Genomic DNA, 16,559 nt, shown 5'->3' with positions numbered 1-16,559 from the left:
CTCTCAATAACCTTCACCACTCAAAACCATGACCTCCATTAACCTCACCTCCACCCTTTCATAACCTTTTTTTTTTTGTTTTTCTTGGAGAAAAGCACACCCCTAACCCTAAAGTCCTTCCCTCTCAAATCTGAAAATTTAAAATTTGAGACCATTTTATCCTTTTTTTATTTTTTTTATTATTTTTTTGTCCGAATTTTTTTATTTATTTTATTTTTATCATTATTTAGTTCAACATATAATTTATTGTTTTAGTTTTATTTATTTATTCATCATCATTATTATTTGTTATTATGATAATTATTAATTTATTTAATGAATGAGTTTTTATTATTATTTTTTTTTATGTTAACTTTGTTTAAATTATTTTATTTTATTTTTTTTATTTAAAATCTCTTGATACCGTTTACTTTACAATATCATATCTGAGTTAATTTTTTTAAATTATTTCCTTTTTTATATTTCATTATTTATATCTTCTTTTTTAGGATTGTTATCTTTTATTTTATTTATTGTATATTTGTATCATATTAATGCGATTTAATTTTCTATTTATGATTATTTTATTTTATATTGTGAATACTAAATTACTTATTTTTTTATAATTAATTAATAAATAATAATATAATTGTATCAATTTATAATACTAACGTATAGCTTCTCTATCGTTATGTATTATAAATTGATAGTTTAGACTGCAGGTATGTAATTTTATAAATAAATTAATTTAATTAACTATTTAATTCAAATCATTATATATTCTTTTTTTATGCTAATTTCTCTAATAGCATAAATTTATATATTATTTTAGGTATTTATAATAAATTTATAATTATTAAGATTTTAAATATTTAAATTCACTATAGAATATATTACATAAACAAATTTACTATAATTGCATTAGATTACAATTTATTAAAATTATTTATAATATTTTACATAACATAACAATTGAAATTGAAATTATAATTGATTCATATTTATTATCTTTGAATTATATTTAAAGAAAGTTTATTAGAATTTATGCTTATGTAATCTTAATAATGGTAATAACAAACTATTACGAATGACAATTTAATAAATAATTGCTAATATTTTATATATAAAAATAATATTCTATAATTATAATTAAATAATATTATTAAATTATATATTTATTACTTATTGTATATTTATTAAGTGTACAAAATTATATATAATTTTTATAAATAAGTATTACTAAATAAATAACAGTAGTTGTTATGCGTTTAAATTTTTAGTCAATTTTATTAGTTAAATTTTATATTGACTTTGATATTAAGTGTTATATTTTTTTCTTTTTATTTTTAAACAACATTGAACACACACACACACACACACACATATATATATATATATATATACTCAGACTTTTATGAATTTATAAATATTAAAATTATTGCTCATATTTTAGATCTGTGTCAGCATGTGAAGCAAGTTGGAGAATTTTTAACTTTGACATACATTATAGAAGTCCAGCTGTTATGAGATTGATCTTTCATTTACCAGGAGAAAATTCAGTTACTCTACAAGATTAAGAACAAAATGGATGAAAATGAATTCTATAAATTCTGAAGCATGCATGCTAACATATTCTGACTTTCCTACAAAATTTGTTTGGGATGATAGAAACAAAAAATGGAAACAAAAGCAGACTGGAAGAACAATTAGAAGAATTTATTATGCTCATCCAACATCTGGTGAAAGATATTACTTAAGAATTTTGTTAAATATTGTTCAAGGACCAAAAAGTTACGAAAAAATCAGGATAGTTGGTGGAGTGACACATAAAACTTTCAAAGAAACATGCTATGCTCTTGGCCTTCTAAATGATGATAAAGAGTGGAATGATGCATTGAATGAAGTAAGTCATTGGGCCTTACTTCTCAGTTAATAGAATTATTGGTTACAATTCTTCTTTTTGGTGAGGTTACAAATGTTAAGAAACTATGGGATAAAAATTGGCAGACACTATTCGATGATATTCTTTATATAAAAAAAAAGGTTATTTCATCACTTTGGTTTGGAACTCACAGAACAACAGATCCAAACTTATTGTTTGATTGAAATTGACAAGATATTGATGAGAAATGGAAAGGTCCTCTTCGACTTCAATAGAATGCCTTTACTCGATAAATCAGCAGTAGAAGTGATGGACAATAAACTGATTAGAGAGGAACTTGATTATAATATTGAAGAGTTAAAATTGGAATACCAGAGATGCTACCTATTACTGAATGACCAACAAAGACAAATATACAATGAAGTTATTAATGCGGTCTTTGCTAATGTAGGTGGATTTTATTTTGTGTATGGCCACGGAGGAATTGGAAAAACTTTTCTTACAAGACTATCATTTCTAAACTAAGGAGTGAGAAAAGAATAGTACTTGCTGTTGCATCTTCGAGTACTTAACCACTTCCTCATACTTGATTTTATATTTTTATTAATTATATATTTCTCATGTTTAATACTTTTAATTATATTTCTCATATTAATTATATATTTTCATTATTAACTTTTGTACTTACACATGTAGTATTTTATTTTTATTTTTCAAATTTTAAAATTTACAAATATAAAAATTTCAAATCTAATTTTTTGTTTTATTATATTAATATAAATTAAAATTTTCATTAATATGTACAATAAAAAAAATACATTATTTATAAAACTTATAAAACATTCTTTTATTAAATAAAATAAGACAAAAAATATTATTTCATTAATATTACACACATTAAAATTCTAAATTTTAGTATTAGCATCATCAAAATTATTGTCTATTTGCCATAAAAATTAGAAAAATATCCATTAAAAAATAATATTTCTTACATTTTAATGAATACTTTCATAAACTATTATATATATGATTTTATTTGTCTCATTTATTCTTACTTTAAAATTTTATAGGTATTGCATCATTATTGCTTCCGGATGGTAGAGCAGCTAACAGTAGATTTCAAATACCATTAGATCTTTTTGAAGAGAGCACATGTTCAATCAAACAAAATACTTAGCTTGCTTAGTTAATAATTCAAATAGATCTCATTGTTTGTAATGAAGCACCAATGATAAATAGATTGGCTTTTGAGGCTTTTGATAGGTCCCTCAAAGATATTGTGGGTTATAAATATCCTAACAGTATGTCTAAGCCATTTGGAGGAAAAACAATACTTCTTGGAGGAGATTTTAGACAAATATTACCTATAATACCAAAAGGACGATGACAAGATATAGTTCAAGCATGCATTAATAAGTCGTATTTGTGGGATCATTGCAAAATTTATATGTTGTCCAAAAGTATGAGAATTTTCAACAACACCTCTTCAAGTCATGAAAATTCCTTGGCACATGAATTTAATAAATGGCTCATACAAGTTGGAGATGGAAACATACCAACAATTAGTAAAGAAGGAGAAGACATTCCAATGTGGATAAAAATTCCAAGCCAATATCTACTCAAGCCAATGGAGGATTCACTCAAGCAAATTTTTGAAAGCACATATCCAAATTTCCAACAACAAATGCGGGATGAAAAATACCTTCAAGAGAGGGCCATACTTACTCCTTTAAATGATATTAATAATTATATCATAAACATGGTTGAAGGATCAATAAAGTATTACAGAAGCTCTAACAAGATTGACAAAGCAACTGATAAAATAACTGAGCAAGAGCTTATGTATCCCGTAGAATTCTTGAATACTTTAAATTTCAATGGATTTTCTCCCCATTGCTTGCAACTCAAAGAAAGAACGTCAATTATGCTACTTAGGAACATCAATCCTGCATTAGGAATGGGCAATGGAACAAGACTCCTTATCATACGTTTAGGAGAGTGGATAATTGAAGCAAAAATAATTATAGGAAGCAACATTGGTGCTAAAATACTTATTCCGCGGATAGTTTTAATAGCAAGTGACTCCAAGTGGCCTTTCTTTTTAAGAAGAAAACAATTTCCAATAAAGGTATGTTATGCAATGACAATAAACAAAAGTCAAGGATAATTGTTAAATTATGTTGGATTATATTTTTCAAAAGTTATATGTTGCATTGTCTATAGTAATGTCAACAAAAGAAATAAAAAACCTTATTATTAAAGAGGATGACAAATATATAGGATATACAAAAAATGTTGTATATAAGGAAGTATTTCATAATCTTCCTCAATGTAATTATATTTAATATAATAAATATTTTTATTATATTTATATATTTAAATTATATATTTTATATTTTAAAATAAATTAATTTAATAAAAATAAAATAAACATGTGCAACGCACAGGCATATTTACTAGTATTTATATAAAATTGGCTGCATATCTACTTATTACTCTATGCATTAAATTTTAAAACGTATAAAGTTATTTTTATATACGTGACTCTATCTACTTATTACTCTATGCATTAAAATTTGAAACGTATCACTTATCAATTGATATTATATTTTATTGCATTAAAATTAGAAACCTATAAAGTCACTCCTATTGACTACACTTACTTATTACTTTATGCATTAAAATTTGAAACGTATTATTTATACTTATTATCTTTGAATTGTATTTAAAGAATGTTTATTAGAATTGATGGTTATATTATGTTACAAACGACAACCTAAATATTCATACTATAAATTTCCTTTAATTACCATTTATTGAAATTAATTATAATATTTTTCATAATTAAAAAAATAAAATTATATCTGATTTATACTTATTATGAAAAATATTTAAGAAGAATTTATTAGAATTGATGATTATATTATATTAAAATTTAAAATAAAAATATCTATACATTTTTTGAATTACCTTTTAATTGAATTTTTTTATTAATTAGGTTAATATAATTTATATTTCAATATTTACTTCAAATACTAAAATATAATTTAAATTAAAAAAATACATTTATAAAATTATTAGTTTATATTATATATTGTGAAATCAAATTTCTAATAAAAAATAATTTTATATATTTAAATTATTTATTAGTTAGTTTAATATAATTTGTATTTCAATATTAACTACAATATAGATGAAAAGATAACTTTAATTATATTAATTTTTTATTTTCTGACTTTTCATATATCTCTAAGTAGGATTTTATCTTTACATATATAAGTCATGTTTAGTTGTTTACACTTTTGAAAACTTACTCACTGTTCTTTCTATTTTTTATTTTTTTTTGTATTTTGCAATCATGTCAGTGGTCAAGAATTACTTATCCATGTAAGTACACGTGTTTTTGAGTTTGATATTTTTATTTTGTTTCACTAAATTGTGTTTTCCATACTTTTGTAGGAGAACAACAAGTTCCAATGAAGATAAATGGACTTTTCTTAAGGATTTGAATTCAACAATAGATAATTGAAAAATAAAAGTACAATATCACAGCTGTAGGATATACTAAATATATATCGCAGGAAAGAGTTAATTAATACCGATATGGTATTAATTGATGAAAAGGTATTAGATTTGTATTTTTCTTATAAAAAATTTATTATTTTTAATAAATTATAATTATGTTGTCTTTTATATGTTATTATATGATAACTAACTAACTTAATTTATTTTTAAATTTTCTAATTGATTAATTTTTTTCTAATGAGTGATCCTGGACCACCATATGAAAGGAACTTTTTCCACCATTTTTGTTTTAATGCATTAATATTAAATTATAAGTTAAAATTACATTAACGTTAAATTATATATTAAAAGCTAGCTTAACAAAAAGAAGTACCTCATGACTTGTAGAGTTCCTCTCATTAATGGATGGAGAAATTGGAAGGTTGTTTGAAGGAAAAGAAGAGCGAGTTGGGTGTTGTTGCTGCATGTTTTTAGCTATAATGAAAGAGTGATCAACCACTTGGAGTAGAAAAACCAGCGTCAAACTCATAAAATTTATACTTAGTTGGTAGAATAACATAGTTTATTTATATTGTGCAAAAAATATAAATTATCTTGCTTAACAAACTCGTCTTTTAAGCCCCAACAAATGCCTATCACATCTAAAAAAGCTAGACAGGTACATTTCCATTCTTTCTCTCATGAAATTAATTTTTTATTAAGTAAAAACTAAAATTTTTTCATATTCAAGTGAACTGAACCATGCACCTTTCACACTCCACACTAAGTGAACTTTTTTGTTAAGTATCATTTATGTCTCTTTTGAGAATACATCATTATTATAGATAAATTTTTAAATTTTCTCATATTTTCATAATTTTTTTTAAAATTTTATATTTCTGTATTAATCTTATAAGTGCAATTTTATATTTCAAAATTTTATTTATATTATGTTCATTACTACTTGATAGAAACTTCTGTCAGTACCTATTATATAAATTAATTTAAATTGTATCAATTTTTTATTTTATATGATATTTAAAAATAATATATATTAAAATAAAAATGTTAAAAAAATATGAGAATTAAAAATAACGAATTTTTCTACAAATATGAAAATTCAGAGATAAAATAATTTAAAATACTAAAAATTATTATTAAATTTTTTTCATATTTTTAAATTTTTTTAAATTAATATTGAAAAAATTGATATAAGAAACCTATATTTTTATTGAAATATATATACTCATTAAAAGAAATATTTTTTATAATGAAATTAATTTTTTAACTATAAAACAAAAAAGATGTTTTCTGGTACCTTATTGTCCTCACTCACACACTTCCTAAAATTTTCTCAAGTTAAGCACGCCTAACTTTGGAGTTCTTAAGTGATAGGCTACTGAAAAGTAAATATATTTTGTTGGTATAGATAATTCTAATAAATTCCTATAAGCTATCTTCAACTTTATATATAATCTCTAAATCCCATGTAAAATTGATTACATCTACTTATTATTCTATGCATTAAATTTTGAAATATTTAAAGTCATTTTTATATACATGACTCCACCTACTTATTATATTATGCATTAAAATTCAGAACTTATACAGTCACTCTTATTGATTGCACTTACTTATTACTCTATGCATTAAAATTTCAAATGTATAACTTACGAATTAAAATTATATTTTGTCGCATTAAAATTTGGAACCTATAAAGTCACTCTTATTGACTACACTTACTTATTACTTTATGCATTAAAATTCAAAACGTATAACTTACGAATTAAAATTAAATTTTATTTATATTTATTATCTTTGAATTGTATTTAATGAATGTTTATTAAAATTGATGATTATATTATGTTACAAACGGCAACGTAAATGTTCATATTATAAATTACCTTAAATTATTACTTATTAAAATTAATTATAATATTTTTCATAATTTATAAATTAAAATTATATCTGATTCATAATTATTATAAAATATATTAAAGATGAATTTATTACAATTTATGATTATATTATATAAAAAAATTAGAATAAAAAATATCTATACATTTTTGTGTTACCTTTTAATTGAAAATAAAATTATATCTTTACTTTAAGTAATGTTTAAATTAAAATGGCATTAATTTATATTATTTAATTAATTAATTTAATATAATTTATATTTTAATATGTACTTCAAAAATTAAAATATAATTTGAATTAAAAAATATTTATAAAATTATTAATTTATATTGTATATTATTAAATTAAATTTTTAATAAAAAAATAAGTTTACATATTTAAATTATTATGTTAATTAGTTTAATATAATCTATAATTCAATATATACTTCAAATACTAAAATATACATTGAATTAAAAGATTGCATTTATAAGATTATTACTTTATATTATATATTATTAAATTAAATTTTCAACAAAAAATTATTTTATATATTTAAATTATTTTATTAATTAATTTAATATAATTTATATTTCAATATTTACTTTAAATATTAAAATATATTTTAAATTAAAAAAATATTTATAAAATTATTAGTTTATATTATATATTATTAAATTAAATTTTTAATAAAAAAATAAGTTTACATATTTAAATTATTTTATTAATTAATTTAATATAATTTATATTTCAATATTTATATATAATACTAAAATATAATTTTAATTAAAAAACTACATTTATAAAATTATTAGTTTATATTATATATTATTAAATTAAGTTTCTAATAAAAAGACAAATTTACATATTCAAATTATTTTATTAATTAGTTTAATATAATATATAGTTGAATATATATTTCAGAAACTAAAATTTATTTTAAAATAAAAAAATTACACTTATAAAATTATTAGTTTATATTATAGGTTATTAAATTATATTTTTAATAAAAAATAAGTTTACATATAAAAATACTATACATAAGATAATTTAAAATTTTATTATTATTGTATTGACAAATAATTATTTAAAATTATTTTATATCTTAAAATTAATTTAATTTTTTATTTTAATTAAAGAATAATTATAAAAATTTATTCATGCATGTATTAGTATTAATATTATAAACTGTGATGATATTTGCTTATTTATTTATTAATATATATTGATTATACACGTATAGAGTTTATCATAACTACTCTTATAATTAATATAATATCATACAAATTATAAATTAAAAATATGCTTACTTATTTATTAATAATTTTTTAAAAATTGTTAGTGATAATTCAGAATATATGAATTTAGGATATCCAAGTTACACCTGTGAATATTGTCATAGTTTTACATGGTATGTAGAAAGAGCGAATAAACTGTGACAGCCAAGAAAGCCTAAGTTTTCTCTTTATTGTCAACAAGGAAAAATTTAATTACCAATTCTTCAAGAACCACTAGATGCTTTAAAAAATCTTCTTAGTTATGAAGGTAGTCATCGCTAAGTGAAATTTAGACAAAATATTTGAGCATATAATTCTACTTTTGCTTTTCCATCAATGGGAGCAAAAATTGACAATACAATCAATTTAAGACCAAGGCACTATGTTTTTAGAATTAGTGGTCAAAATTATCACAAGATTAGAGCACTCATACCAGAAGAAGGTCAACAACCAAAATTCTTACAACTTTATGTACATAATACAGAAAATGAAGTCCAAAATAGATTGCATTCCTTCAATAATAGAGAAAATGTTGACGACATTATTGTTCAAAGTTTGAAGGATATGTTGGCCATGCATAATCCTATTGCCCATGTGTTTAGAATGGCAAGAGATAAATTATCTTCATCTAATAATAAAAATGTACGAATCAAGTTGCTTGGTATAAGATCAAGAGAATCTTGATAGTATAACAAGCCGACCTCAGTTGAAATCGCTACACTTATTGTTGAAGATTTTGACCAATCTAATGGAAGGAGAGATATAATAATAGAGCATCAAACAAATGGGTTACAAAACTGATAAAATAACTGAGTAAGAGCTTATGTATCCTGTGAAATTCTTGAATACTTTAAATTTCAATGGATTTCCTCCCCATTACTTACAACTCAAAGAAGGAATGTCAATTATGCTACTTAGAAACATCAATCCTGCATTAGGAATGGACAATGGAACAAGACTCCTTATTATACGTTTAGAAGAGTGAATAATTGAAGCAAAAATAATTACAAGAAGTAACATTGGTACTAAAATACTTATTTCCGGATAGTTTTAACAGTAAGTGACTCCAAGTGACCTTTCTTTTTAAGAAGAAAACAATTTCCAATAAAGATATGTTATGCAATGATAATAAACAAAAGTTAAAGATAATTGTTAAATTATGTTGAATTATATTTTTCAAAAGTTATATGTTGCATTGTCTAGAGTAATGTCAACAAAAGGAATAAAAATCCTTATTATTAAAGAGGATGACAAATATATAGGATATACAAAAAATATTGTATATAAAAAAATATTTCATAATCTTTCTCAATGTAATTATATTTAACATAATAAATTTTTTAACTATGTTTATATATTTTATATTTTAAAATTAATTAATTTAATAAAAATAAAATAAACTCTTATAACGTACAGGCATATTTTATTTAATATATAAAGATACGTTTAATTATATTTATGTTGGATAAACAGTACTTCACCATCTTAAAGTTTGACTATTTAGGTTTTTAATTTATTTTAAAACATGTTACTTTTAGAAAATTAATATAACATTAATCATGTCTTTCCAAGGATGCTCTCGTTATTTTATGTAAAAGGATTAGATTAGATGGACAGCCTAGATTCTATACTGCACAAATGTCTTATTTTGAATTTTTAACATATAATTTGATGACATAGTTGAATGATTTCTTAAGATAAAATAAAAGTTATATTAATTATTTGATTGTTTTAAATAATGAATAAAAAATATAATTTAATTTAGAGGTTTTCATTGATTAATGATCCAAATAGAGCTTTTTGAGCTGCTGCTTGTTGAAAATTCACAACTATTTATGTCTCTTCTCACTTACCGATTTAAGCTTTTGATTTTTTTATATATAATATGAAAAGTCTTTTATATTTCTGCCTATAGTTCCATAACCAGTTCCAAGCTCTCATAAAGAGGAGGTTATGTTAGGCCTTCAACAATTAAAGTAAAATTTATTGAAATATTTTATATGAATTATATACGATGATCAAAAGTTTTTTATATTAAGTAGTTACAAGGTTAAATCTTATATTAAAATATAGCATAAATTATACTATATTTTATTTTAAAAACAAAAAATTATTTTTGAAAAGAGAATCAAACATGCTCTTATATAATTTCTTTTAAATTTTCTTTGAACACGAAAATACCAAAGATGTATTGTTTATGTTTCAACTCTAAATTGAGTTCATGTTACTTGTTACCGCTGGCCAGAGTTGCTGACATGGGAAGGAAACACAGGAAAAGGGATCTCAATTTAAGGTCTTAGGGCAAAATCATTATAAGCTGCTCTTATAAATTAATAATCTTAAAAGAGGAGTTTTATAAAAATAAAACTGATCGTGTTTTATTTCCCCTAATAATATAAAGAAGGGATCTTAGTAAAGTATGCTATTAAAGTTACAGCAAATTCTTAGCACCACCCACCATTTTAAGCCAAAAAATGCTAATGCCATTTATAACATATAGTCAATACAGAGAACAAAATACCCAAATGGTTAAATATGCAACTAATTATACAAGCTAAGCAAGAACATAAAGAAGACTAAAAGCACATAACATAAAAATAATTCAATTTAGGGACAAAATATCATTATGCAGTTGGTTGTGCTACAACCTCTGATATGCCAGAATAAGGCTGTTCCTCTTTCTGCACTACTACATGTTGCAATTGCTGTGGCTGTTCTCCTTGCCAATTCCAAACAATGTCCTTAAGTGCAGGCCTAACTTCTTGTTTCAAAAGCTTTTGGTACTCTAATGTATCTCCATTGGACTTCTTTAACTCCACTAGATGAAAGATAGGGGTGATCTCAAAAATCTCTGCATCAATACCCAAAGGCCCTTTCCTTCCTTCCTTGGAACCTTCTAACTGGAACAAACCTCCATCTTTCTTCTTCACTTTCAGCCGAAGACGCTTACAAATTTCTTCTAGCTTAGAGATGATAATTGAAGCCGGCTTGTTAGATGTAAATCGCAATTCTTTCTTTCGATCAGTCTCCTCAAACAAACCAGACAAGTCAAAACCTGATGAAAAAGAGATGATATCAAAAGCATTTAAATTACAAGGTTTTGAGTCTTTTGACAGTTCCATAGGGCCTCCATTCTCACAAGCTCCAAATACTCCATCAGCATCAAGAGGAGCTAGTTCTTTGTCGTCATTCTTGGTGATGATGGGCTTCTCTAACCCCTTTTTGAACCAAGAACTTTCCATAATTTTGGCCATTGATATCCTGGTCTTTGGATTTGGATCCAAGATTCTGGACAACAATCTGCGTACATCCGGTGCAAACCAGTTAGGAAATTTGAATTCTCCCTTGCCAATCTTCCTGTACATCTCCATCAGATTTGAATCTCTAAATGGAAGAAAACCAGCCAATAGAACATACAAGATCACACCACATGACCATATATCAGCTTTGGCTCCATCATAACCCTTTCTGTTTATCACTTCTGGGGCTACATACGCAGGGGTACCACATGTAGTATGGAGTAGTCCATCTTGGTGCTTGGTTTCAGCAAGCGCACTTAACCCAAAATCTGAGACCTTCAAATTTTCATTTTCATCCAATAGAAGATTTTCGGGTTTCAGATCGCGATGACACACACCTCGGCTATGGCAGTAGTCAACAGCACTGATCAATTGCTGAAAATATCTCCTAGCATCATCTTGCTTTAGCTTTCCTTTGGATACCTTGTTGAATAGCTCCCCTCCTTTTACATACTCCATGACAAAATAAATTTTGGTTTTGCTGGCCATTACCTCATAAAGCTCTACCACATGTGGATGCCTGATCAGTCTCATTACTGAAATTTCACGCTTAATCTGATCAATCATGCCAACTTTCAAAACCCTCTCTTTATCAATAATTTTAATGGCTACACTCATGCCAGTTTTGAGGTTCCTTCCATGGTAGACCTTCGCAAAAGTTCCTTGGCCTAATAATCTTCCTAGTTCATATCGTTGCATAAGCACACTTCCTTTCTGCTCCATTTCTAGCAATACGTTTTGTATAAACCAATGCTAATATCAATAGAACAAAATTTAGGCAATCACAGGGCCGGAAGCAGGAAACTGCTACACAGAAATTCAAAGTTCAACCGTCTTCACAAACATCATGTTTTGAGATCAAAGAATGGCTGAGATTTTTTGGCACCTCAGTCGCTTGAGCACAGAAAAGATATGGGCAGTGGACTAAACATCCAATCTCATCAAGGTTGAACAAGGGTAGCTCATGGGGAGGCAGAAACTCATTAACCTCAGCAAAGGAGTTTTCAACTATCAAGCACATCTTTCAGCATTCCCTGATTTTTGAGATGACACTAGAGAACACTGAAGAATATCGACGTCTGAGAAAGTTTGTAGAATAATCAAGGACTAAAACAGCATAGCCTTTCAGTTACCAAGCAGCAGAACATATAATGAAAGATGCACCTGAAAGAAAGACAAGCAAATTTAAGAGGCAAACTCAGAATCTAATCTCCTAAATAAATTACACAAAACTTTTAAGTTCATAACTAGCATTTGAATTTTTATAACTTCTTTTATATGCAGTCATTAACAATCCCAACAAAAAGCTTTAGGAGACTTTTAATCATATTTAAACAAAACTAGATTTGAAGAAAAAGTATTTAATACATCAATTACAGTTTCTAGAGATTATTTGACAAAATGATTCATGACAAAGAGAAATAAAACGAGTTTAAACAACTATGACAGAGATATAAGATGTCAAAATCCAAAAATAAATCCAACCCAGAAATTGCAGTTTGTTAAAAATGGAATATGTAAGCATGTGAGACCTGCATTCTGTTTTGAATTACAAACAAAAATCAAGACATTCACACTCATCTACTCAAGTTAATCTTCTAAAATTGAGACTGTTTAATGGAACTTGAAAAGGAAAAGAAAATTCTGCAAGGTTTTTCAAATAGGCTAACATAAATATAACTATAACTAAGTTGGCAACGTTTCCATATGCCTGTGGTTCCACTTTCCATTACAATCCCTTACCTAACTTTGCCAATCTATCTACCTTTTTTCATACTAGTGTCACGTGTTAAGGAGTCCCTGTCTCTACATATTGATAAAGATGTATTAAGTGTATGTTCAATTAAACTTATTTTAGAGAAATAATTATTTATTTTTTTCAGCTTTGGACAATGAATTTTAAAATAAATAATTACTTTTCTAAATTTAAACTTGAACCAAACATGCTATTTGTCACGAGAATAAGCAACTTAACAGCAATAAAATTTTCTAGAAGAAAAGAATTTAGATAAAAAGAAAGAAATTGCCAATTTGCCGTCAAAATCCTCAAATGAATAAGATGAAAGATTTTTTTTTAAAAAAAAAACAGCAAACACACCCTCTCACCGTGAGAGGGAGAGGGTGATATACACATCTTAACTCATCAAAACAACAATCATCCACTTAAATAAAAAATCTGGAGATTTAATGCGTGTTTGGCAAAATTTTTCTTAAAGAAATAATAACTTAATTTTCTCAGCAAGTAAACATTTTTTTTCTCAGAAAACAGACAGTGAGAAACAATTCAGAAAAACAGTTTAAAACCGATTTTAAGAAAATCGAAAAGTTTCAAACTTTTTAAGGCAGAAATGAATCAAGCTTTTAAATTTTCAAAGAAGGAGAAGAACAAAGATCCAAAAATAAGTTAAAAAATGCAAAATAAAATTGACATGGTAATCTCAATATACCTGGTAGAAGACTTGAGAATTTCTCCTCTCTCTCTCTCTTTCTCTTTCTCTCTGTTCAGTGTTTTGTGTGCTTTGAAAGAGGAAGAGGAGATGGTATGTGTCATAATATATTAACAATAAGTTGAAAATAAAGACAGAGAGGTTGCTGTCATCTTAACAGCAAGGGAGAATAAGAGAATATTCTAACACCTTCTAAGCTGTTTCTCTCTCAACTCAAATTATTACGCATATATAATATATAAAAATAATTAAAGGTTGCTCCAACAATTATAATTTTGTGTGTATTTTCGTCCAATAAAATCTGTTGTAAAAGTGATGTAAAGTTTTTAACTTTCAGCGGTGACCTGTGCAAGTTCGGTAAAAGTAAAACAAACTTAACGTTCGAGTACTAAAATTATAAATATTAATTTAAACAATTTAATATACGTTATTAAAATCTTCAATTATTTTATAAATAAATAAAAAATTTATATCTTAATATAAATATCTACAAAAAGAATTTTTTAACACGAATAAATCTTGTGAACTTTTAACATTTTCATTTTAATCCACATATATTATGATTGAACCGTTGATTTTTCTCATGAATAATAAAATCTTTGAAATTGCCTTTTTTCTCTCTTATATTTTTAGTATAATATTGAACTGTTATATACTTCCCATGGAACACAATTTTATAACGAAAAAAAAAAAAGGGAGTTAATTTAGGTGTGAGTAGGGACAATGAAATGAATGAATGGGGATACAAAAATGATGCTTCGACAAACATCGTTCAACGTCTAAGTTCTAACGACAAATAATAGAACAGTGTACCCGTGAGTCACAAGGTCAACCAATTACGATGCGCCACGTCATGGATGAATTTCCCATCTCCTATCGGCCAGGTAAAGCCTTCCCGTGTTGCGCTGCATTTACAGGCATCAGCTGCATTAAGATAGAACACGTGTAATCCAGTGATTGTTTGTCACGCTGGACACAACCGTAGAGCGGGGACCACTTCTCTTCCAGATTCAAGAATCTGTTGCATACGCGTCGCCTTATTTGAATGTATTCAGCGAACCTTTGGTATTTTAATTATTAAAAGTTATTATAAATGTTCTTTATGTATATTTTCATTTTATTTATATGTACATTTAAAATATAAAGAAATTAAATATTTTTCAAGTAAAATATCAAATATTTATAATTATAAAGTATATAAATTTTTAAAAAATACTAGCAACTTACTTTTTAAAGTATATTTTTTTATTATTTATTAGAATTTATTGAAAATTAAAAATATGAAAAAAATTAATCTAATAAAAAATAAATCTACATAATTTTTATAATTTTATATATATTTTAATTAATAATAAAAAATCTGTTATTAATATTATTTTAAAATTAATTATTCAATAATTAAATTTTGTATTTAATAAATTTTAGTGGTTAATTTTATATTAAAATATGTATCCAATATGAAAATTATTACATAAATTAATATTTTAATATTTTTTATTGTTGTAGATAAATACATGTTTTTTAATTTTAAAGATAAATTTAAACTTAAAGGACAATGTAACACCCATATTTTTATTATTTAGTAAATTTGTTTTGTATGATAATTATTTATTGATGCATGTTGCTTGAAATTAAAAGAGTTTTAGGTGTGTGAATTGTAGGATTTTTTGCTGTAGCGAAATGTGTCTTGCTGTAGCAATAAATAAGTATTCAAAATCAACCTCTTTTACGTTCTTTCGCTATAGCGAGGAGCTGTAACTAGAATGACAGAAAATAAAGAAAATTTTTTTCTAATTTTTTTGCTGCAGCGAGAGAATGACTCATTGTAGCAAGAATCGCTATAGCGAGAATGTTGTAAGTTGAGGGGTATTTAAAAGTTTCTAAGTTAAGAAACATGAATTATAATTCAAGTTACGACCATTCTCCACTTTCTCTGATCTCTCTCCTTTTTTTTTTTCAGAAAAATCTTTGAAAGGCTTATACCTTTCTTCGATCTAAACTTGGGAGTTCACTTTTCTTGCTCATTAGTAAGTTCTTGAAGCTTGGTTCTCCATTCCTTTGGTTATTTTCTTATTTTTCCTCTCTAAATAGGATCTCTTATGATATTTAAAAAGAACTCAGTCTTTTGAGTAAGATCTCTCAAAAACTCTTTACTAAACTTTTATTTCAAGGTAAGAAGAGTTCTATCTTGTTACTAAGAACATAGCATATTTATGCTCATGAAATTGTTATGATGTAATGCATGATTGTGAATATATGTTGGATGAAAATATGT

General features: G+C 25.0%; 1 protein-coding gene across 1 annotated transcript; it reads right to left on the bottom strand.

Annotated features, from left to right (window-relative positions):
• Positions 1-10,880: 10,880 nt before the first annotated feature.
• On the bottom strand, positions 10,881-14,386 carry LOC113849295 (CBL-interacting protein kinase 2-like). Its single transcript, XM_027479091.1, has 2 exons — positions 14,285-14,386; positions 10,881-13,001 (listed from the first exon to the last, which is right to left on the bottom strand). The coding sequence occupies exon 2, from the start codon at positions 12,558-12,560 to the stop codon at positions 11,163-11,165; it is 1,398 nt and encodes a 465-aa protein (XP_027334892.1). The 5' UTR covers positions 12,561-13,001; positions 14,285-14,386; the 3' UTR covers positions 10,881-11,162.
• Positions 14,387-16,559: the final 2,173 nt, after the last annotated feature.

The sequence above is a fragment of the Abrus precatorius genome, unplaced genomic scaffold, assembly GCF_003935025.1.
Source record: "Abrus precatorius isolate BTA unplaced genomic scaffold, Abrus_2018 Scaffold9, whole genome shotgun sequence".
Classification (NCBI taxonomy): Eukaryota; Viridiplantae; Streptophyta; class Magnoliopsida; order Fabales; family Fabaceae; genus Abrus; species Abrus precatorius.
Note: the sequence above shows the minus strand (reverse complement) of the source record. Positions and strands in the feature narration are given on the sequence as shown.